The sequence below is a fragment of the Pteropus medius genome, unplaced genomic scaffold (assembly GCF_902729225.1).
Source record: "Pteropus medius unplaced genomic scaffold, Ma_sr-lr_union100, whole genome shotgun sequence".
Classification (NCBI taxonomy): Eukaryota; Metazoa; Chordata; class Mammalia; order Chiroptera; family Pteropodidae; genus Pteropus; species Pteropus medius.
This window is the reverse complement of record NW_024354503.1, coordinates 9914658-9939182: the sequence shown is the minus strand read 5'-3', so window position 1 is coordinate 9939182 and position 24525 is coordinate 9914658. Positions and strand designations below refer to the sequence as shown.

Sequence of the window (24525 nt, the reverse complement as noted above, 5' to 3'; positions counted from 1 at the left end):
CCAGGTTAGCCAGAACTTATTCTCAATGCCAGAGCCTGAACACAATCTGGGGCAGAATCACTAGAATTTTGTGCCAGTGAGATGGCATTCCCTTAAGAACCTGGCACTTCATGACAGCTAACAGTTACTGAGCACTTTCTATATGATGGCGAAAGCCAGGTGCTTTGCCAGGCACAGGGACACAAAGTGGTTCCGATTCTCGAGTCAGCGAGGGAGTGGGTGAGGACAGTCGAGAAACATTTATAATAAATGAATGCCATTCCATGTGATACAAATGCTAATAGTTAATAGCAGCCCGAGGGAGGCTGGGGCCTGCTAGAGTTCTGAGATGGCTTATTCACAGAGGAGATGGGGCTTCAGTTTGAGAGCAGAGGGTGGGGTGGTGGGATGTCCAGGTGAAGGGCACAGCAGAAACACACAGATACGTTCTATGTTCATTATAGCTTGAGAATAGAGAGCAAGGGAAATAGAAATGAGGTTGGAGAAGGAGAAGTGGAGAAAATGAAGAATCTCGGTGCCGTGAAGGGGCTTAGAACTTATATGACAGTATTTCTAAAACAAGGCTGTTCAAAATCATCTAGGACAGGGGTTCCCAACCCCCGGGGCCACAGACCAGTAATGTCTGTGGCCTGTTAGGAACTGGGCTGCACAGCAGGAGGTGAGTGGCAGGCAATCAAGCTTCACCTGTATTTGCAGCTGCTCCCCAGTCTAGCATCACCGGCTCAGCTCCACCTTAGATCATTAGGCATTAGATTCTCATAGGACCTGGTCCCTGGTGCCAAAAAGGTTGGGGACCACTGATCTAGGAGCTTTTAAAAATACAGATTCCAATACTCCTCCCCCAGACCTACTGACTTAATATTTCTAGTGGGGGGGGGGTGTCTAGGATTCAGTTAAAAAAAATAATTTGCCAAGTGGTGGTTCTTGTGGATGGCCAGGTGGGTAATGATTGCTACAGACGATAGAAAGCCACTGAGTTTTTTAAGCATGAGAGTATAGATCATGCTTATGATACCTCCCTGTTCCCTTATTTAAACAAATTAAACAGATAGCATAGAACATATACAAGACTTTTAAGCATGATGAAGAAAACATCACAAATCATTAAATGGTGCTGGAAAAAAAACTATTAAAATATTGACTATATCAATAAATCAACTTTAGAATGAATAGAGTTTAAATTGATACTACAGGACCAACTATACACACAAAAAAACTACAGTTAAAAAACCACAAACAAAAACATAAGTAAAATTAAAAGGCAAATAGCAAACTAGGAAGAAAATCTGTCAAAAATATAGGAGACATTTTTGTTAACCAATGTCACCATAAAAAAATGAAAAAAATAAAAAACTGAAAAAATATAGGAGACAATTAATGTCTTTAATCATAAAGAACTCAAAGAGTGTGATGAAACTATTAAGATTCTTTTAGAAAAACATGCAAAGAAAATTAGTGGGCATCACAACAAAGAAAAAACACAAATTATATATAATATAAACATACACTATATTCATTCTATACTCAATAATAATCAAGGAAATAAAAATTAAAATATATCATTTCTCAGCTTCAAAATTAGCAAAATTTTTTAGAAAGAAATAATAGTAATAACATTTTCTGCTGGCAGAAGCATGGTGAGAAGGGTATTCTACACATTGCTGGTGAATTAAATTGGCATTATGTTAAAATATTAGTATCCTTAAACCAAGTAATTTCACTTCCAGGAAACTAAGAATTAAATGCTTGAACCACACAAAGATACCTGAAAGTGTGGAATCATTAAATAAGTCATAATTGAAATCAAAAATATAATGCAACCATTAAAAACGAGGCTTAAAAATCTTTAATGTGATAATTACCACAACATTTCAGATGAGAAAAGTCAGACACAAAACTATACATAATCCCTTTTTGGAAAAAAATAAAAAGCAACATTTATTCCCCACCCTCACCTCTTAGAAAACATCCTAAAGCAGAATAGAAAAAGTCTAAGGAACTGTACAAAAGTATTGTGTGGTTTGATAGTATTTTTAAATATTCTGCATTATAGTTTTCTCTGTAGTTTCCAAATCTCCTAAAGTCAGGTATTATTTCCATAAATTAGGAAATAAAGCTAATTTAAAGAGCTTGCATATGGGAGGATGGACCGGTAGTTCAGTTAAGATTGGAAGTGCCCTTGGGAGTCCAAGTGAAGGGTTCAGACAGGCTGACTAGGGTGGTGGTGGTAGAGGGGAACCAGGGTCTCTAAACCACGTTTAAGATCAGAATCAAAAAGATTCTGCCTAGTGATGAATGACTAGATATGCCGACAAAGAAGAATCTGAGAAGATTCCTGGTTTGATTTCTTGCTTGGAGGATCACTAATTAAGATGTAAACGCATAAGAGGCATGTGTTTTTGGGGGGAAAGATTGTGAGCTGTTTTGGACATGCTGAGGATCAGATCTCTGTAGCTTCCAGAGAAGTGAAGGTCTCTTATCCCTACCCACAGGGAAGGGAAAGGTGCTAAGGTGGCTTGGCTGTAAGGGAATGCTAGTAGAGAGAGCTGGCTTCTGCAAGTGGGGGGAGTTTGCCCAGCATTCTTTACGTTGTTGCATTTTTGGACTCTTTCTTCCATGTGGCCTGACCAGTCCAGTCACCTCTCTCTCCAGTCATCTTTTCTTTCCCTGTGTCCCGAGTTTCAGCAAGAGAATTATGAACCTGGATCAGACCAACTTTCTTCCTCTTTCGATATAGGTCTAGAGGCTACATTCTAGAGGGATTGCCCTCTTGCATTTTTCTCAGTGGCTCAATCTGAAACAGCATGGGGCAGACTGCCCAGCCTACTTCATTCTGCTCTAGATTCTGAAGCAGACATTTCTCTGAGTACCAATTTAGCGCCTTTTCCTCTAGTACTAGTAGGTGTGACCTGTTCTCTCACTGGAGTTGTCAAGAGCACAGATTCAAGGTTGGGATTAGTGGCAGAAGAGGCAGAAGAAGCAGAATAGACCTTAAGAGAACTACTTTGGCTCAAAATATTCAGGTCTAGTCAGGAAAGGATTAAGTCTCCAGTGCAACTTAAACCTTCTCTCTGGAACTCCACATTGAGGCAAGAAACAACAGCCTCGGTAAGAAGATGCACCCTCTCTAACTTGCTTCCTCTGTGCACACATCTCATGAGCGTCTCTCTGGCAGATATGATTAGGTTAAGGACACTACTTGATAGTCCTGGGTGCCTTGGTCAGAATGCCAGTGTCACATGATCTCTGCCTTGTGGAAACTTTCAGCAGTGCCTGTGGGGCATCTATGAGCTCTAGAGTAGCAGCTTGGGAGAAAGAGACACGTGGTAGAGGCAGATGTTGGAGTCAGCAGCAAAAACCTCAAGAAGTGACGAGCTCATCCAAGGAAGAGTAACAGATAAGGAGAGAAGAGAGCCAAGGAAAAATTACAGACAAGCAAAGTAGACTCAGAAAGACTGGCCAAGGATAGGAGGAAAAACAAAATTGATACGAAAAGCCAAGGGAGGGAGAAGCTAATAGATAGGCTTAAATATCTTCAAACAATGGTCTCAAAGAAGAAGCATGTGAACTATGGGGAGAAAAACATGTAAACAAGTAAATTGCTGAGTAATATAGAGTTATGAGCAATGGGCTTAGGGGGGACAGGAGGAGTAACTATTTCAGAAAGCATCACAGAAGTGACAAATAAGTTGGACTTTGAAGGATGACAGGAGTTTGCCATAGAAAGCTGTGCACATGCAAACACACACATTCATGCTGGGAGGGAGTGAATGAGCAAGAGAAGAGTGACTGCAAACACATATATGGAAGGACCTGGCATTCCAGTAGGGATTAGACCTAAGGGACCAGCCTTATCATCTTTGGTCATTCCAGTCTGACAAGGTTCTAGCCTTAGAAGAATATGGCTGCCCACTTGATGTATCTGGAGAACATCACTCTCACTGCAACCCGGTGCCACTATCAATGAACAGTGCAGACACTGATGAGATCTTCAGTACCAGGTTGCCATCCTGCTACAGTTCCTTAGCATTTTTCCTAGTCTCCAAAGTTGTCATTTCATACCTTCTCCATATTCCTCTAACTCCTCCTTTATTTCTAAGAGATGCCCCTCCTTCTACTTCAAAAAAACCATGCAATGAGAAATGTCCTGACTTATTACCACTGAATCTACATTTTATTTGTACACATCCTACTCTTTCCTACTGTCCAACCTCCTATCTATGGCCAGTCCCATGACTATGCACACATTCCTGCAGATACTCAAGGGTCCAATCTCCTGATGATTCCTCCCCTCATTTCCTACCTTTATGCCTTCTACTCTGCTGTTCCCACTGACCTCATCTAAAAAGTTAGTCTCTTTCACAAGAAGGAAATTTCTTCCCCAACTTCACCTCTTCTTCCAACTTAATATTCTATCATTTTCTAAAACCAAATTTGAGTTGTTTGCACACTTTTACTAGCTCCACCTACTCGTCCCCATTCGGCCACTCATTCTTTGAATCTCTGGAATATAAATTTTGAAACTACCACTTTAATGAGACTGCTTTTGTCAAAGTCACCAACTAACTTTTTGGTTTCAAATCCAAAAGACACCCCTTAGCTCTTATTTTGTGCCTCCTCTGAAGCATTGGTCATTTTTAAGCAATTACCTGCCTCTTAAAACATTCTCTTCCCTTGGCTTCTAAGACATGACTTTTCTTGTTTCCCTCTCCCTTCCCTGGCTGCTCCATCTCAGTGACCTTTGTGGGCTCTGCTGTCTCTGTTTGACCTTTTAGAGCTCGTTTCCTTAGGGGTTCTGTTCTGAGCCCTGCTCCCTTCCCACTGACATATTCTGCTGGGATGACCTCATGTACACTCATAACTTCAACTCTGCTAATGATTTCCAAAGGTGTTATCTTTAGATCTTTACCCTATCTTTTGTTCTCAGTTGTTTCTTGGACATTCTATGGGTCTCTCAAATTTAGATTAAAAGCAGAACGCAGAGCACTTTCTACGAAATCTAATCCTCTTGCTCTGCTCCTTACCTCAGTGAAGGGCAGGCACTATTATCCCTACGGTTCCTTCTCTAAAACTCAAGATATTAATCTCAACATTTTACTTTCCACATGTAATTAATTGCTCACAAAGCCCTGCGTATCTTTCAAAAACACTCAATTTTCTCTATCTTTGCTGCACTTGTACTTTCTCAACACTGATTACTGCAAGAGCCTCGTAATGGGTCTTCAAGTCTCAAGTGTTGTCCAGCTCCAAACTACTGAACACCTACTCACCAGAGAGAGCTCTCCAAAATGCATATCTGTAGATACTTCTCCAGGCTCAAAACAGATCAACGCCTCCCTATTGCCCTTAAGAAAATAACCAAACTCCTATTCATAAGATCCTTTGGGATCTGCCCTTGGTTACTTCTCCAGCTTCATTTCTTGTTAGTCCTTCAGCTTTGGACTCTATGTTTTAGCCACACTGAATTTTTGTTAGTTCATCAAATGCCCCATGTTTTCTGTTTCTCCCTTGGGTCATTCCTCTGCATAGACTTTTCTCTCTGGCCAGAACATGTTCCATGTCCCAATCCTACCTCAAGTGCCTGTATTTCTGCCTCTGATCTCAGCTCAGATCACTTCTGGTTCCATACAGGTGACTGGCCAGTCTCCTATAGAACTTGGTACTTCGTTTACAATGGCAATTATATCATTATATTGTAATGATTTACTTATACTCCTTGATGTTAAATTCTACTTATCTCATTTATGGTGCCTCTATAATGGGAAAAGCTCCAAATTAAGGAGCCTGAATTTCATCCTGTACATAAAGGAGACACAGCAGCAATTTTAAGGGGAGTGAAATGACCCAGTGGTGGTGGTGGTGGTGTCTTTCTGACACACATAACCGGATTCAAAGAGAGGAAGAGAGTTTTCTTCCCCTTTAACTTCAAAGGTGCACAGGGAATCTAACTTCTTGCCAGCCAAGAAGTTCTTGAAATCTGAACAAGAGAACATTTTGAATGAATACTGTAATTTAAGGACCACAACAGCCAATCCCTCTCTTGAGTGCTCACCTCCCAGCTCTTGGTGGTTGGCTCACTGAAGAAGTTGTCAATCATGTTCAGCTCCTCCTTTTCCACCACCACAAAGCCTTGCTCTTTGGCATCTTTCCCGTAGACGTCAGGAGACCACTGAACAAAGAACGTGTACAAGTGATCCACCCTGAAAAACAGGTTTGTCGCAGGAATTAACACTAAATCTGCTTTCCTGGCAGGCATGAGTAGGGACTTGGGCACACACAAACATCTTTTTCCTGCTTGGCAAATATATTTGCTAATTGGGAAATATTTTACTGTGACGATGATCTCTACTAGAGCATACCAAACTTGGAAAATAAGCCAAGAAATGAAAGCAGAAGTCCACAGACACCGAGAAACTGTCTTTCGATCTTAGGAAAAGATCAAGCGATGGGACATAAAACTGAAAAACACAATAAAATATTTATAGCATTTTTTTCCTCATTGGGTCTTCTTTTATTGTAGTTGTATTCATCAGAAAAATATTAACCTTAAGCTTAAGATGGGAACAAAGATAAATAATGCTCTAATAGGTCTTTATGTATTGAAGCACTATTATAATTTTAATAAAATACCTTTAATAACTACAAAGTAAATAATACTAGCTTTTGTTTAATTAGATAGAGTGAATTACATAGACATGAGAATATAGTTTGCTTCCAGTTTCTCTGTTCTCTTATACACAATTAACATCTGAAGATTCTGAAGCATCTCTCCATGCTTAATAAACCGAGAGGTGGCTAGTTCCTGAGCAGAGAATGAGAGCTCTCAGTAGTCCAGGCACCTGCAATATCCCGCCAGGTGTAAGAGTCACAAGCTCTCTGACTTTAGATTCCACTCCTGCAACCATCACAGTGAAGAGAGTGAAGAACAGGTAGGGTCAAATGATTCTTAAAGTCTTTTCTAATTATAAAATGATCACTCCAGTTTAAGCTTCCTATCTGAGGCCATGTTTAATCCATTGCTAATTTTTAAAAAAGTTATACTTATATAAAAATATTACAACAATATTGCTATAGCTTAAATGTTTCTATCACCCCAAAATTCATATGTTGAAACCTAATTCCCAATGTGACAGTATTGGGAGCTATGACCTTTTGGAAGTGCTCAGGTCATGAAGGTGGAGCACTCGTATTAGGATCTGTGCCCTTATAAGAGAGACCCCACAGAGCTAGCCAGCTCCTTTCACCACGAGAGGACACAGTGAAAAGACAGCCACCTATGAACCCTAAAGCAGGCTCTCACCAAATCTGCCAGTGCTTTGACCTGAGGACATCCCAGCCTTTAGAACTATGAGGAATAAATTTCTGTTGTTTATAAGCCACCTGGTCTATGATATTGTTACAGCAGCATGAAAGAATGAAGAGAAATATTAATAGGACTAAAACAACAAAAAAAATGTCACTCACAATTCTGATATTCCCATGGATCGAACTGTTTTTAGGTTTCCATATTCCTATCTGTTCTTGTCCACATGTACAGTTTTCTTTTCATTGTAATCAGGGCCAAGACATAATTAATTGTTCTATGTAACATTAAATAATGCACATATGTCATGTTGCTAGACTTTGTATTGATTTTTAATGGCTACATTTCATTAAATAAACCATGGTTAGCCTGTATTCCCACGTCCTCAGGATATTGAGCTTTTTTACCATTTCTTTGATTGTACAAATAACATTATAATGAACATCCTCATGATCTATGCCTCTTACCATCTTTTAAATTATTTTCTCAAAGTTAGTTCCCAAAAAAGAGATTAATGGGCCAAAGGATATGATTTTCTAGCTTGTGATTCATCCTTCCAAACTGTGTTTGAAAGGTTGACTACTTTGCTCTGCATTGCAGTTTGTGCCTAAGTTTCATAATGATGTTGCTCATCCTTTTTTTTAAAATTTTTTAATGAGTTTAACATATATTTAAGTTTTACCCAACTCACTTCATATTCCTTTGAGTGCTGGTGGGTTGAACATTTTTGAAATGTTTTCGTCCTGGCTGCAGCTTGTTTTTCATGAACTGGCTCTTTGCGATTGTGGAATTACTGTTTTTTGAGCATCAAAATTATATTTAAAAGAACAAATAATGAGAAGCTTCCTTCTCCTTCTCCCTTACATCCCTATCCAGCACATTCTGCACCTTCACTCGTTCCCTTCTAGGTGACTGCTTTTTTAGTTTCTTGTGTTTTTGTAGTGTTCTGTTTTGTCTTCTGTTTCTACAAAAGATAGTACTACTCTCTATCTTGCTTTTTTCACGTAATATATCTTGGATATCTTTCCACATCAGTATATTCTCTCATGTATAGCTACACAGTCCTTTACTGTGTGGATTTACTATAGTTTTTTTTTGGATTTACTATAACCATCCCCTATAGCTGGACACTTGGGTTGTTTCAGTATTAGGCTGTTATAAACAATGTTATGATGAATAACTTGGTATGTGTCATTCACACAAGTACAGGTATAGGTATAGGCTATATTCCCAGAAGTGGGACTGCACTGTCGAAAAAACAATGCACTTACAATTTTGATATATAATACCACGTTATCCTTTTGAGGGATGATGTCATTGCTTGCCTTCCTACCAGCAATACATATGTTTTTTAGAATCTTTTAACTATTTTTACCATATAGTATAAAATTTCTTATTAAAAATTAACTTAGAAAAAATGAAATAAATCACCACTCCAGAGAGGTTTGATAAATATACAATTTTAACTCTTTCAGTTTTCTAACATTTAAAATTTCACCCATCTTAACCATATTTTGTAATAGAGTTGAAAACCAAATAAATTTCACTTGAACTTTTGGAAAAGGAGATATTTATTATATGCACATCACTTTGGATAAAATGGTTTCCTAATTATTTGTTGGCTAGTTTACTTGTGAGAAAGAGAAAAGCAGTCCCTGATACCCGGGACCTTGCCTGGTCCTATCAGTCAGGCTCTCGTTGTTAGGGACTAGCCTGTCACTCACAGGTTGGCCCTGGTAATTTCAGGTTGAATACAAAACAATTTCACAAAACATCAACATCAGACAAGGACACTATGACTATGATGAATCGTTATAAAAACAAGACACTCTGAGGTCTCATATCTGAACATGAACTAAAACAGGAATGCTGTCCAAACATAAAAATGACCAAACATCCCTCTCCTCTGGCTTATATGAATGACTGTTCTTCTTGACTAATTACAGCATTAACCTCTCTATAGTCTTCCCTTTAAGATGTAGAAGACCCCCAATCACAGAATGACCTCTGCTTCCTGATAACATCCAATCTAGAGCAAAGTCCCACTTCCTTAAGTCTCTCTCCCTATATTACCTACCACAAACCTAAATCTCATAACTCTTTTCTAGCACCCTCTTCTTGAGATGGCCCACGGTCCTATGGTGTGCGCTCTCCTTCTCTGCAACGAGTCAACCCAATCTGTTTGACCTCAGGTATGTTCCTGGAGGTTCTTGGTTAGACGGCACTCTTTCCTTTGACAACACTCTGTGCACCCACTATATGCCAGTGAACCTGCCCTCGTGGAGCTTACATTCCACAACGTTACAGCTGGTGAAGATACCGGATATCGTTCAATCCATCCAACTCTCATTAGATAGAAAGGAATCGGGGCTCTGAAGGCTATCTAATCAGCATCACGTGAAGTGGCAATCAGGGTTCTTTCAACCGCAGTATAAAGTTGTCAGCTTAATTCCACATTAACTTCTGAATCGGTTCCCAGTTCACTTCCTGGTTATGACACAAGGCATATTTTTATCAGTTTTTGGACCCATTTTCCATAAAGAACTGTTCATTTGTCTTCTAACATTTTATCTGCATAGGGCAAGTTGCAACACAAGCACACATGTTCAAGAAGTATTCCAAGAAATGCTAAAAGCTCATGCTGACATGTACCTTTGTGAAAGATGGCAAGGGAATGAGGTGTGAGGCACGGATTTGGAGTTAAGATTTCATTTCTTCTTAGATATTATAAGAAAATATAAATTGTGAGTTGAGGGAAAATCGATTTTGGCATAAAGCATTCCAGCTTGTATATGCCATTTTCTCTAGAAAAAATATCTCAGCTTGGGTAGGAACCTGTGATGACCTGGTAAGAGGGCTTCTCCCAAGCCTCTTCTCTTCGGACTGCAGGGTTTCCAGTAAGTGGTAAATGACGCCCCTGGGTTTACTTCCAGAGTGGCTGGCCTATTCTGCAGCAGGCAGTGGTGGGACAAGAGCAGCCAGGGCCAGCTCTTCAAAGTGAGTAAGCTCTGGGCTTGCTTGACTTACCACATAAAGAAAGCTCTAGAAAGGAGGGGAAAGACATTCTCAAAATATCATGAAAAAGAGGCTCAGGGTCATAAAAATTTTAATATTAAACATAGAAGTTACCTTATGTTTTTAGCAATGCTGGTGAAGTATATCTTCTACCTAAAAAAATAAAAGATGTGATTCCCTGCCTCAGGGACCTTACACTGCACAATAACTCTAAGAGGCAAGTGTTACTATGCCTAGTTTAAAGGTAAAGAAACTGAGGCTCAGCAGATTAAATAATAGGCCCCAACTCCCCATCCTTGATAATGTTCCAGCCAATCTAAGCTAATTGCCTCTTCATCTATGAATGCTGGACTACGAAGGGAACAGGTACATTTCTGTTCCTGTCCACAGTCAGAGGTCTCACAGTATCATTCAACTACTTCCTTGGCTTTGGGTTTTATTCATGAAGGTTAAGTAATATTAGTGACATGCCCTGGGCGGCCCTTAGGGAAATGCTGCTCACTCCCTGTTCTTCCTCCTACACCTCCCATGAGCAGGCCCACAGCACTGCCAGCACTGTGCTCAGTGCTTGGGGAACATCGTGGGGCAGCTGCCCCACTCAGCTGTGTACCTGGGAATGCATCTCCACTGGCTTAGGCAGGCAGGGCAGCAGCCCTGAATGGCCTTGCGGCTCTGTCTCACAGCCAACAAAGTCACCTTGGGAGGCCTCAGGTGAGATGAGATGGGAAATCTTAAAAGTATGCTCTGCAATGAGGCACCCCAACGGGAAATGTTCTTGTCTAGTCTCAGACATTCAGGACACTGTCACACTCTGGTTTCCCTCGATGGCAGTCTCCCTCATAATATTTCCTCATTCTCTCATGTAGTTAGGGCCCTCACACCAAGCTTCTGATAGAAAAGCAGGAAGAATGAGTAATTAAAAAGGCTTGTTCCGCAAGAGAAAATTAGAGTTCATTTGGAACCAAACTGATGACTTAATTCTTAGGCCCCTAGAGACTGAATGGAAAACTCAGTGCCCCCTCTTCCTGGCTGTACTTTCGCTAAATTTTCCCTCCTTTGTTTACATTTTCACTAATTAATCAGGGAAAGAGAAGAAGAGGATATGACTTCATCTTTTTCCATCCAGATTAGAGTAGCTGTAAGTTTACTGAAGTGTATTTAACCTAATCCTTGAAATGGTTCTTTTTGGCTAACTGGGTTTTCCTGGTGGTTAGTTCCCAGAACGTAACCCTGCCCTCTGGAAACAGGCTCAAGGTCTGAAAATCCCGCTTCTGGCTCTCTGCCCCCACCTCACCTGCTCCTTCCTCAAGACTGTATCAGTTCAGCTCTCACCCTCACCCTCACCCTCACCCACCCTCTTCCCCAGCCATTAGCTGGTCATATACTTCCAGACCAATCTTTCCATCTCCCCCCTCATCAGCGCCCCCTAGAGGTGCACCACTTTGAGCCTTCTATGGCATCTGCCCTTCCGAACACCTGCCCACAGAACAGAAACAATCGTCTCTCTAACTCCTCTCTTGCAATGATGAATATTGCTGGGTTTGCTTATTCATGTTTAAGGAATCCATTACACATCAAAGGCAGCCTGAAAAAACCCTCCCTCATGGGGCTCCTGACTCACCTCTGGCTCTCTTCTTTGACTGCTTACTCCACAAACAGCTTTTCCACATCTCAGCTTTCTCATGCTCTTGACCTTACTCTCCTACTGGCCTCCCTCTCTGAAGAGAGGATTCTCCGTTGTGCCATTCTAATAATGCATTCCCCTGCAACGTCCCTCTTAGCAATATTTCTCTTCAGAAGAACTCCTCTCTTGCTTTAACCTGCCCCTCTGTACTTTCAACAGGCCTACTCCTTGGTGAATTTCCTCCACTACTTCCACCAACCTCTCCATCTTCTTCTTCCCTTTATCTTCTCCATCCTATTCCACAAACCAGTTTGCATTTCCCCATCCTTAAAAAATAAAAGCCTCTGGATTCTGCTGCTCTCTTCCCATATCTTATTTTCCCTTCAGAGTATATTGGTTAACATTTGGGTTAGCATCCTTTCCAACTTCTTTTCATTCCTGAATTCTTCCATTCTGATTTTATTAACCTTTCAGTATATGCACTTTGTTAAACCTACCTCAGACACTGTCTAAAAGGAGGCAGAGTTTTTAAATCTTGTTCCCTCCCTCACTACTTTAGCAAAGCTCATTTTCTCAAAAGTGACCTATCGTCAAACTAAACAGTATTGCGGGCATCATTTTGTCTTGACCTCTGAAAGCCTATCGATGACTTTTGTGGAGCTCACTGAGCGACTCACTCTGTAGTCTCCAAGAGTCACTGAGCTTTTTGTGGCCTCAGGTGGCTCAGGACACTATCTAGAGCCTCTGGCCAGGCTAACACAATTACCAGTAAATACTGTCACACTGGTCATGAAGCAATGGGTTTGGTAACACAGGTGAGCAAGGAACTGGGTCAAGTACTGAGTCTTGGCAAGTGCTAATATTTAAGGAGGAAGCAGTAGAAGTGGTCCTTGAAGGAAGCCAAGCAAAAATTACAGAGAAGTAGAATCAATTTTATTAAATGCAAACCTGAGCACTTCACACAGCTGTGTAAAATCCTTCTAAGGTTTTCTGACAGGTTTCAGGATAAATTCAAACTCCTTGGGGCTGTCTGAGAACTTTGTTTTGTGCCAATCTCCAAAATGTACTCTTTTTTTCAGTCGTATGTTTTTGTATCTTTCTCCAGCATCCATTCTGGCCCCTGTGCTCATGCTGCCGCCTTTTTTCTTTATATTATAAGTATTTTTAAGAAGAGTGATGACAAAGGTAATTCCAGGGGAGAATCGTCTTAGGCTAGGATCAGGAAAGACTTCTCAGGGGCCATGGTTAAGTTGAGTGTTGAAGGATGGGAAAGAGTCAGTTACAGGAAGGGGAAATGGCATTCTATTGGAGGGAATGTGCACAAAAGCATGGCGTTTGAAGAGCAGGATGATGCTGGCAGGATGTCAAACTGGACACGGCAGAGAGAAGGAAGAACAATGCAGTCAGGTTACTGGTGACTTCTGACAGAGGGTTCTGTAATGGACAGCGCTGCTGAGATGCAGGAGACTCAGGTCCTGCCCCAGAGCACTCCAGTTGAGAGGATGAGACAAAACCTCCTAACTCAGCTCTAACAATATGTGGCAGAAGCTAGTGGGCACCTGAGCTGGTTGTCTGTGTTGAACAGGACTCATGAGGGGAGGAATTCCTGACAGGAGAAATGCAAAAGCAAGATTTATTCTTTGCTTAATGGAATAGCAGAAGATAAGAAAGAAAAAGCCAGAGGGTCACTGGGTCTCAGAAAGTCCTGGGCATAAAATAAAATGCTTGGACCATATCCCAAGGCTACTGCTTCCCAAAGTGTGGCAGGGGCAGCTCCAGCGACTTTTAAGGGAACACAGAAGGACATATTTTAATAGTTTTATACTTATTTACAGAGTATCTGTAATAAATACAACTAGCATTAATACTTCTGATTTCACAGATATTCCTGTTCAGGAAAAGACTAAGAAAAAAAAAGAATGATCGAAGTCTTTTAAAGACAACTATTAAGTGAACGGCAGTACAGATAGTATACAGATTTGGGATATCTGTGAAGGAAGTTGTGTGAAAAGCACTGCTGTAGGCCTGGGGAGGTGACACCCAGGGCTTTGCCAGGGAAGAGGGATGGCCAGGTCTGTAGTTTACACAGATTGCTGTGGAGCCAAGCAGGGAAGGTCAGGAAAAGATAAGACTGACTAGAAACAAAGGCTTTGTTGAGAAGGCTACAACTGTGATCCAGCCAAGATATGATTAAGGCCAAGGCCCAGGTGTGGCAATGAACATGGTGAGAAGCTTGTTGTACATTCTCCTCTAGGCACAAAACTAGTTCCAACCCATGCAACAACAATTAATACCAAACCCTGGCACTCAGGCTTTGTTTAGATTTTTCTGTTTAATTACAAATTTGGACTTAATCAGACTTCTTCATAACCTCAAAGGTCTTTATCATCAACACAAGACTCTTTTAGGGATTTACTTCAAAGGAAAAACAAATTCAAGTTACAAATCCCTGTTTAGCAGATAAAATTGTCATCTCTGAAAAAGAAATTCAAAGACAGTAAATGAAATAGGTTCTGGGAAGGCAGCAGACTTATCTGAGGCAACAAAGCACTAACTGCCGACTGTGGGAGAAGGAGTCATAGCAGCAGCAGCAACTTGCATTTAGTGCATGAACAAGCTCATTTTTTTTTTCTTATAATAACCTTATTGTTCCTATTTGATAGAGGAAGAAACAGATGCTTACAAAGATTAACTTGCCCAAGACCACATGGCATGTTAGGGGTAAACCTGGCCTCGACCTCAGGCCAGTTCACATCTCAACCAATATGCTTCACCATTTCCTTTATGGTCAGTCCCACTGTCCTAGTTTTACTAAGAAAAGCCCGTCACTGACAAAGCTGTAGGGTTGAGAAATACAAAATTTGATAAAAAAAAAAAAAATCTGAGTTGATGCTTGTAACAAAGCATTATTCTACTATTCATACTATAGGTGTATGAGCTTTAAGTATAATTACAATCTATTTTATCAAATCAGACTACTAGTTATAGTGGGATTTAATTTACTGTTGCTTTTTTTTTCCAAAAAAGAAAAAAAGCACACATTTCTAAGTTAAAGGCCTGAACTCCCGAATTGGTTCCACTTGTTACTAGCTGGAAACTTTAGGAAAGATCCTTAATTTCTCTAAGCTTCTAAAATGAAGGTAAGAAAACTTATATAGGTGTCTGGAGCATTAAATGTATAAGAAAGTTTATTCTATTTTCAGACAGATCTTTTAGAAAGTCCCTTGCATGTGGTTATCTAAAATCTTGCTACCTTTCAAACCAACAAACTTGACCAAAATGACCCAGAAGTAGTTCTTGTCTTATTAAAAGTCACTTGATTAATAAGAAATTGGGTCTATACATAGCAAGATATAACCTCCAAACCACCCACTTGATTTAAAAATTATAAGCAGGATCCATTAGACAATTTAACAGCTATTACTTTAAAAATATACTTCAGAATATATTATGGCACAGAGAATGGGAAATAATAAAACAAAGGGAAGAAGAGAGAACGAATATGACCTAGAGAGTACTGAAATATACATGCATTCAGCCCCACTGTTCATTTGTATTATTGATTATAAGCTAAAGATATTTCAATGCACTTCGGTCTAAAATCTCCTCAGGCTCCATTCTGAATATAGACACAGAAGCCCGATGGGGTGAAGCACTCTTGACTACAGAGCTTGTTACCAGAAAACTACCACGTTTTAAAACCCACCTCAATGGCCTGACCCAAGGTCCTTATTTGAAAAAGGTCATTTTCCTTGCCCTGTAAGGTACCTTCCAGATTCAATATTCTGCAACTCCAAATGAAACCCATGGTGAGTAATGCCCAGGTTAACACTCACTCTTAAAGAGTCTTAGTGTGCCTATAAAAATAAAACTTTATTTACAAAGTACTAACCAAATATGCTTTGTCTGATTCACCAAAAATAATAGGAAAGTTCTTTCAGAATCAATGATCAAAACAAGTTCCAGTTATAAAAAGAATCACTCAAAAATAAGTAGAAACTAAAAGTTTATACTAATATCAATGCTGCTTTGACTCAGGAGCAGATGAATTTTTTTAAAGACTGAATACTACTTTAAAAAAAACTAAACAGTGGCTAATACTTAAAAATTGGGGAGATTTGACATACATATTTCATATTTCACCTTCTTTTGAAAAAGAAGGGGGACCTCGCAGCACCAGGCTCACATTCCCACTCGGCGACATTTGGTTGGAGGCAGCATAGAGGTACTCAGCGGCTGTTCCCTAGAGCAAGTGCTCAGCACTGGCCAAGGAGCTTCCCTCTCTCCATTCCTCCCTCTGGTGCCTGCAGGAATTTAGGCTTGCAATTGTTACTGTTTCTACATACTTACTCCCAAACACTGTGTGCAGCACCCATTGGTAAAGATTAATTGTCCTGCGACGGTAAAGGGCACCGAGCGATGCTCCAAAGTGCTGGCGCTCACTCCTCCACGGGAAGCACTGCCACCACACTGAAGGGCTCACTTATAAAGGGGTTATTTTTTTCCTGCATGTAATGTGGCTGTAGAGTCACTGATTAAATCAAGGCATCTGCCAAAGCTGGTTAGTGAAGTTACTGAAGGGTAGCTGCCTAATAAGGTGCTTCTGGAAGGTGCTGATGAATTTCTAAAACTTTAAGTTGATGAAAAAAAAAAAAGGTAAAATGACCAGGAAAAGAATGAAAGGAAACAATATAACTTCAAAACATTTTAAAGTAGTAAAAAATGAGAAAATTTGCATAAGCGACTAATAATCCTATAACTTACATTTGTTCAGTAGTTTTCCAAAACTTGTAATGTGTTAAATACAAACAGAGAAAGATAATTCCTTTAGAGATTGCTTTGAAGGGCCCATTTACTTTTTTTCTTTGTGACATTCTCACCTTAAAACATCAGTATAAGATTATAGTGTGACATAACAGTGTGTGACACTTAAAAATCACAGTTGTATTCTAAAATATACTAGGTTTGGCAAAGTAGGGCCTAATTTCTTCTAGAAAATATAGTATTTTAAAGATTACTCAATACTATGGTCTTTTTGACAATGACGGTCATTAAAAATTTCAATTTAGCCCTGATCCCATTAAAAGCCAGGTGACTTTTGATCAGAAAATTTCGTATTAACTATGGTTAAAGATTTCATGCTAGAAAACTAATTTGTGATTCATTTAAGTCATCCTTCTTGATCCAAGAATAATGTTCTTAAGAACATTTTGCTTAGTCTTCATGAAGGTCCTTAGGACTTGGACATTTTCCCATTGTAAAGCAAGTTTAATAGGAGAATCAATTTTCTTTTCTAAGATTTTTAGGATTTTATTTCTCATTACAAAAGCAATGTATGCTCACTAAATGCATGCAGATAGAATAATGGCAGAGAAAGATATCTAATTTAAGTAAAAGTAGTTTACAAAAAATATATAATTATTATATTAATGCATGCATAGAATAAAAAGCCAAAAGGCTACAAAAACAAAAATAAATTGTAGTTTGCTTTGTGTAACAACATCATGAACTTTTTATTCCCTTTTTGCTTTTCTGTATTTTTCTAAATATTATATAAAATCTATTATTTTCATTGTAAGACTAAGTTATTTAAACATTTTTATGTCTTAGACTATAGGCTAATTTACTCATGCATCCATCCAACTAATATTTAAGAGTAGATTATATACTAGACCCTATGCTGTCTCTAGGACACAATGTTATAAGACTTGGTCCTCGCCCTCAGGAGGAAAAAGCCACAAGTGGTTCGCATTTGTAAAAACAGTGTAGGAAGTGCTATGACAGAGGTTGGAATAAAATAGAGGGGCATCTAAACCAGACAGAAAGTTTCTTATAGGAGACATTTGAAATAACGTGTGCCCTTAGGTGAGGTGGGTAAATGGGGGGAAGTCAGGCATCCCAAGTAAGCCAGCCAATAAGTCTGATTCCCATTTCTTAAAGTTGAAACATGGCTAGTTATCCACAGAAAAATCAGAATGAGAGCAAGAGAGATGTTAAATAGGTAAAAGAAGCTGGATGTGGTGACTGACTGATGTAGGGAAATGACTCAGAAGTAAGCTTTTGCCCCCATTCTGGCTTTGGGGACTGATGGCTGGTGTTATCAGTAATTATGATGAAGAAAACAGAAGACAAGAATTCTGGGGACAGTGGCAGGGACAAAGATGGAAATAAGAAACCCAGTTTAGGGCATGATCTGTCTTGAGTTTGTTTTCTCCATGGCTGATCCAAATATTGAAGACGAGTAGTTATATATGTGTTTGGGGTTCAGTAGAAAGTTCTATACTGAAGACAGCTAAAAATGATTGGAATATTAAAAAAAATGTAATTGTATATGTAGTGGGAAAGAGAGGTCATTTAAAGGGTAACATTTAATGAAGAAACAAAGACTGGGAAGGGGTGATGGAAGGAAAGAAGGCATCAAATGGGGGATGGTCAATGGTATCAAATGCTACAGAACGTTAAAAGTAGAATAAGAACAAAATAATGTCCTTTTATGTATTACCATATGGAGAATGCCTGACAGATTCTAGTATTCTAACCCAAAACCAAAAGCAGATGACTTTTTTACAAAGTTAAATTTGGCACCCACTGATCTAAGCCATGAATTCTTTGTTAACTCCTATGCTTTCATTACTGTGAAACAGAATGCATTCCTCCACAAGCTTTAGTCCCCAACATTTCTGAATTTAGAGACTGAGATTGATTGCTCCAATAAAGAGAAAAAGTGTCAGACTTCAATCCTGCCCCGCAGTGCCTCTGGGCCTGTGGGTTGTTCAACAGGCAAGTTCGGAAAGGACTATAACTACCAGTCAGGGGAGAGATCATTATAGGGTCTATTGTTTTGGGAAACATGGATCTGCACAGGTAGGGGAGAGAGGTGAACCACCTGAGTTGAGAAATATAGTATTTACAAAGGAAGCCAAGCTAGAAAGGTCCTAGACTTACTGGACAAAACCAATAAAGTGGCCAATTTCAGTATAACTACAGATTCAAGAAAAGGCTAGGAAGGTAGGCCAGTGTGCAAAGGGCTTTAAACACAAACAAGGGGTTTAGACTTTGATCCTGAATGTTTAAGATAGTTTTTGTGGTAATGTGACAAGATCAAAACACCTTTCTACGAGATTTTTGTGGCCAAAAGGTACAAAATAGACTTTAAGTGGAGGAACTAGAGAATAGAGAATTAGAGTTTAGGTATAAGGGGCTGTGTTCACAGTAAGAGTCATGTAAAATAATGGTGCTGGATCTTGTAATACGAGCTTCAGAGAACAGAATTTTGTGTGTGTTTGGGCCAGATAACCACATAGAAGTTCATTTTAAAAATGAGCCAATGCTAGAACCTGCAACTTAGTGAAAACACCTAATATCAGAGAAAGGACATTTCAGTCAAGCACTTTATTGCCACACAATGTTCTGATTAGACCACCCGCAATTCAATTAATGAGCACTCATGGAGTATCATCCATAAAATATCAATCAATTCTGATTGTGGCACAATCACTGAAACACATCTGGTAGATGGAAGGTACTTTAGCAAAGTCCAAGGACATCAATAAATTTGGGGATGCTGCAAATTTTCATTCCCTTACTAGCCAGGAAATGACTTTGAGCATTTGAAGTATCCCTCTCTCATCCCTATTTCAGTAATCTGTCAGCCTAAATAAAAAGTATAATTAATACAGTTTTAACTGTCTGCTCTGGTATCTGGTTCTGAGAATAGGATTTATAATCAAATAGATTTGAATATAAATCTCAGATTTGATATTTACCAGTTTGAGCAAGGTGTTAAAACTCAGCGTGTCCCAGTTCCTGCATTTGTAAAATGAGGAATAATGCCACATGCTTCACAGAAATATTAGGAATATTAAGTGAGATAACCCATGCAAAGTGCCATCCAAAGTACCATGCCTAGCAAGGATTCAAGGAGGGCATGGAATGAGTGCCCTGCCTCCTCTCTTAGTTCTGACTTAGAACCAGGGAAATTGATAGCCGAGATGAGTTAATCTTTGATATTTCCCTTTGAGATTTTAAGAGTGACAATCCTACTTTGGATGATGAAGCTATCACAGAAGCATCTTTGTAAAGGTGTGTGCTCAACCAGAAAATTCCGATACATTTTATAAAGTTCTGATACAGGCACTAGAATTATATCAGGGTCCAAAGCAGCTTAGACTCATAGTTTAAAATGAATTAAGATTTCAGACAAATGGCCCATCATGAAAAGCTCAGTACTCATGACTTTCAGGTTTTACTTTAAATATTCCAAAACTAAGAATACTTTTAAAGATAAAAAGAAGTACAAAGAGAGTTAAAAGGCAGATCCTGACTAGAATCTGCCATCAACCAGGCACTCTTAACAATGCAATATAGCTCTGATGTAGAAAAGGTTGCATACGTGGTCTTTGTACATATGGCTGCTACTATTAAAAATGTGAAAAAGAGAAAGAAATCTCAATTTGTACTTACTAAAGAATTTAAAACAGATTGGACTAAAATAGTCTATATATACATATATATATATACACATATACACACATATATAAAGATTATTTATATATATCCATATATATGGATATCTAAGTCATTTCAAAATTAAAATGTGCTTACAAATAAAATTTTAAAAAAAGTATATTCTATTATACCAGTTCCAGGAAAAAAATAGTAAAGAATAGAAAAGAAAACTAAGAAATTCCTATAAAAGTCTGTTACGAGAATAGCAACTATGAGCACAAAGCTCTACTCTAAAAAGAACAAAGAACTAACTATGGAACATAGTTAACCATGAACATCTATTACTTGTCCATGAGAATGATCTTTGGGAGAAATGCTGACCTAACAAAAAAGCTCCTTTCCTAAAAGAGGGGCCTTGAACACTTGGTTCTACATTTGGGCAAGGCAACCATGGAGAATGCTGGAGAGAGAATATATACATTGCAGAAAGCACTATTACTGCTCATGAATCAGAACTGAGAAATATGCAGACAACACGGATACACCTTTTAAAAGGACAGATACCCATGTGCTCATAGTATATTACTCATTTTAATTTTGAAAGTATAAAAAAATCTCAACTATTATAAAGTGCTTTGCAGCTGCAATTATTTTTGATATTATATAATATATTTCTAAAACAGAATCAACATATATGATGAGTTTATTCTAAATGTGGGCAGGCACAAAATATAACTCTCCTATATAAATCAAAGGGCTTGCTGATCTTAATTAGAATCTGATTAGAGAAACATGGTATTTTAGGATAATTTTAATAATTAAATATATATTTGTATATCAAGGTATAAATAAATTATTTAAAGGAGTCACATAGAATAAAAATCCTTAGGCCACTATGACCACTTTAAATCAAATGAATGCTACATAACAAGCACTCAACTCGACCATTAAATTAAAAAAAATTAAAGTCACTTTTACTTCCTTTTTCATCTACCAAATTGATAAAGAATCATACTACTTAGATTTTCCAGCATGTGGTGAAAATGGCACTCTTATGCTGGTGGTATATAAATTGCCACATGCTTTCATGTGCAACATGTATTTAAAAGCCTTAAAGATATTCTTCAACTTAGTAACACTACCTGAAGGATTTTTCAAAGGTGTTTAATGTAGCATTGCTTATAATGGCAAAAAATTCATAACAACCTAATATCCAAAGCAGATTTGATCAATCAGGAAATATCATGGGGGTGCTAACTATATTGTACATATACATAAAATCACATAGTATTTGATATGGAAAATGTGCATAACTTATTAAGCGGGAGGGGGAAGCAGACTGCAAAATAGATTCTGCCCACTCCCCCCTGCTTATCTGTATATTCGAATATTACTAAAATTATAATTATTTAAGTTAAAAAAATTTTTAAATACCCACAGGCTCTCCCTCTCCCGCTTCTCCTCTCTTGTTAGCTTACTTATTACACAAATCACACTAACCTATTAATTCAGCTTGGATTACACATTTATGCATGACTTGGCAAATTCTACATAATTCCTGATATTTATTTCTACTTCCACTGATTTATTTTAAAATCTGGATGACATGAAATCAATTATTATAAAACATTTCAGAGATTAATAGGCCACACAGAATTGGAAAAAAAGTTTCAATGTGAAAAGGAATTATTTGTTTTGAAAAGGAAATAATCTCCTGGAATTAAGAAAAAAAGACAACAATTATTTGTTATATAAAACAGGACCCAAACCTTTGGAATTTAATCTATAGTAAGTCTCTAGAAAGTGCTAAGAATTGTTTTCAACAGCTTTTCATAAGCTCCTCGGGGTATGGTCCCAGTTTTATTTCTCTACAACTAGCCCGGTGCCTGCCAGGACATATGCACTCAATAACTGTTCAAATATGATCCAATTACTTAACACTCACTATTACCCATTTTTCAAGTTAAGAAATTGTTTAAAATGGGTAAAAGGGCCCACAATTCCTACAGATTCTCATTCGTCTCTGCCTGATTCTGAGGCTCATTATTTCCCTGGCCACAGCAGGGCAGCCCAAGACTCCACACCTCTTTCAGTACAGAGAATGGTATTGTCGGCTTGTACTTCAGAGAACTTCTAGCATAGGCTTGTACAATGTGAAGGTGCAAAAATAAAGGCTTATAAACAGCCTTATTGCCTGCAGTACTCTATCAATGTGGATTACCTTACGAATAAAATGTACTTTTAAGAGCAATAGTGTTGTTTTTAAAGATACAAAAGTATAGATTAATAAGGAATCTAAAAATAAATTTTAATAAAATAATTTGCCGAAATTGTCAGGTTTAGTAAAGGAACAAAGTTTATGCAGGTGAGTATACACAGGGAATATAATCAAATACAATAAAGTTTTAAGTAGTCAAATCCCAAAATGATTTGGCTATTATGGCTCACAATCACTTTCAGAATGGTGTGTAGGTTGGGGTCTCATAGTTCAATACTTGACCAATGGTTCTCAGAGTGAAGCAACTTTGCCCCTCAGAGGACATCTGAAAATGTCTGGAGACACTTTTGGTTGTCATAACTGGGCAGGCGCTATTGACATACCCCCGAACAAAGAATTATGCAGCTCTAAATGTCAATAGTAACAAAGTTGAGAAATCCTGTACTAGACAATTAAAATAAGGTGTAATTATCCATGGTCCTTATGTTTAAAATTAGCGTCAAGAGTAAGAACTGGAACAAATTAGATGTCCCAGGTTTGTAAATCAAGTTCTGGACACTTTTCAAATCTCCCAAGCATGCCAATATCATCTTTAGCTGATTCAAGAGAAGTACACGACTTGGCAAGCTGCAACAGACACAGGGAGGGTTTAAGTTGATGTGCATTTAATCCTCAGTGAACGTGCACACGTCTCAACTAGCGGTGTGTAAGTGTGCTGGAAAAAACTGCCAGCTTTTCTGGATCTATAGTGGTCTCAGATCTTCTGACAACTTCTACCAAGTTAAAAAAAAAGATATTATGTATTTAGGTAGTTTTTAATCGCTTCATATCTCTAATTTTTAGTATCTAAAATTTAATAACAAGGATTGCAGGAAAAAAAGTGCACTGAAAGCAAAGGAGATGGAGACTGTATGCAGGTTCCGATCACTGCTTCTCCGGACTCCTGCCCTCTCCATTCCCTTACTTGGTAGACTATTCAATGATGGAGTTAAGGGAGCCACAGAGCACACTGTAAATGAAAGAGGAATGTTTTGATAGAATTAATTTCTTAGTAATAACAACAAGAAAAAATATTGATATTGATAAAATTTCTGGCTATCCTTATTATGAAGAGCAATCCAAGTGCATTAATTTTGCTTCTTTATTGCTCTGAGGAACTATACTTTTGTCAACACTTGTCACGTTGTATTCTTAGGACTTTTTGTTGTTGCTATTCCAAGCAAGGCTATATTTTGTTAGCATCTATGTATTTTTTTACTTCCTTATGTAGCACCCATAAATGTTTATTTCATAATTGGTTGAAAACCAATAAAAAAATACATCGTACAAAAAAAGTATTACGAATAATAGAGAGGCATAGTGAAACACAATTGTGAAGTTATATCAACATCAAAATACTATTCTCCTGTGACAAGGAGTTTTGGTGAGTCAGAGACCTGCCAATTAAGTTGTCACATCTAGACGGTCTAGGAGAGGACACTGTAACATAGAAAGGGAGCCACTGCTAGGATAACTTCCTCATTTGCCTGCTGAAACTCCAATGCATGCAAGAATCCATTGAATAGAAATGCTCAGTTTGACACACCAAGGGAATCCAGAAATCATCATCAGAGTGAGAAAATCATTGCATGCCACTTCTTGGCTCCCTAAAGACTTTGTTGAGCCTTAATTCCTAAAGAATTTCACAAGTTGACAATAAAAATAAACTTTTCTTATTTCTTACTATGTACTTGGAATTCTGGGTAGGAATTAACTATAGGATTTCTCCATTTTTCCCAGTCTTAAACCACAATGTGCCTTCCTTTAGGGTAGGTAGACATGGAAATACATAAAAGAGCAATTAAAACAAAAATTTCCAAACATATACACAAAGAATCTATCATTAACACAGTGAGATATAATGCCTTCCAGAAAAAT

General features: G+C 38.4%; 1 protein-coding gene across 8 annotated transcripts in view; it reads right to left on the bottom strand.

Annotated features, from left to right (window-relative positions):
- Positions 1-24525, bottom strand: part of NCOA7 (nuclear receptor coactivator 7) — a 123607-nt gene that overhangs the window by 11324 nt on the left and 87758 nt on the right. For all 8 annotated transcript variants that reach the window (XM_039854843.1, XM_039854842.1, XM_039854848.1 and 5 more), the window contains one exon: positions 6053-6200. In XM_039854843.1, coding sequence (XP_039710777.1) covers positions 6053-6200 — 148 coding nt within the window. The remainder of the gene's footprint in view (positions 1-6052; positions 6201-24525) is intronic.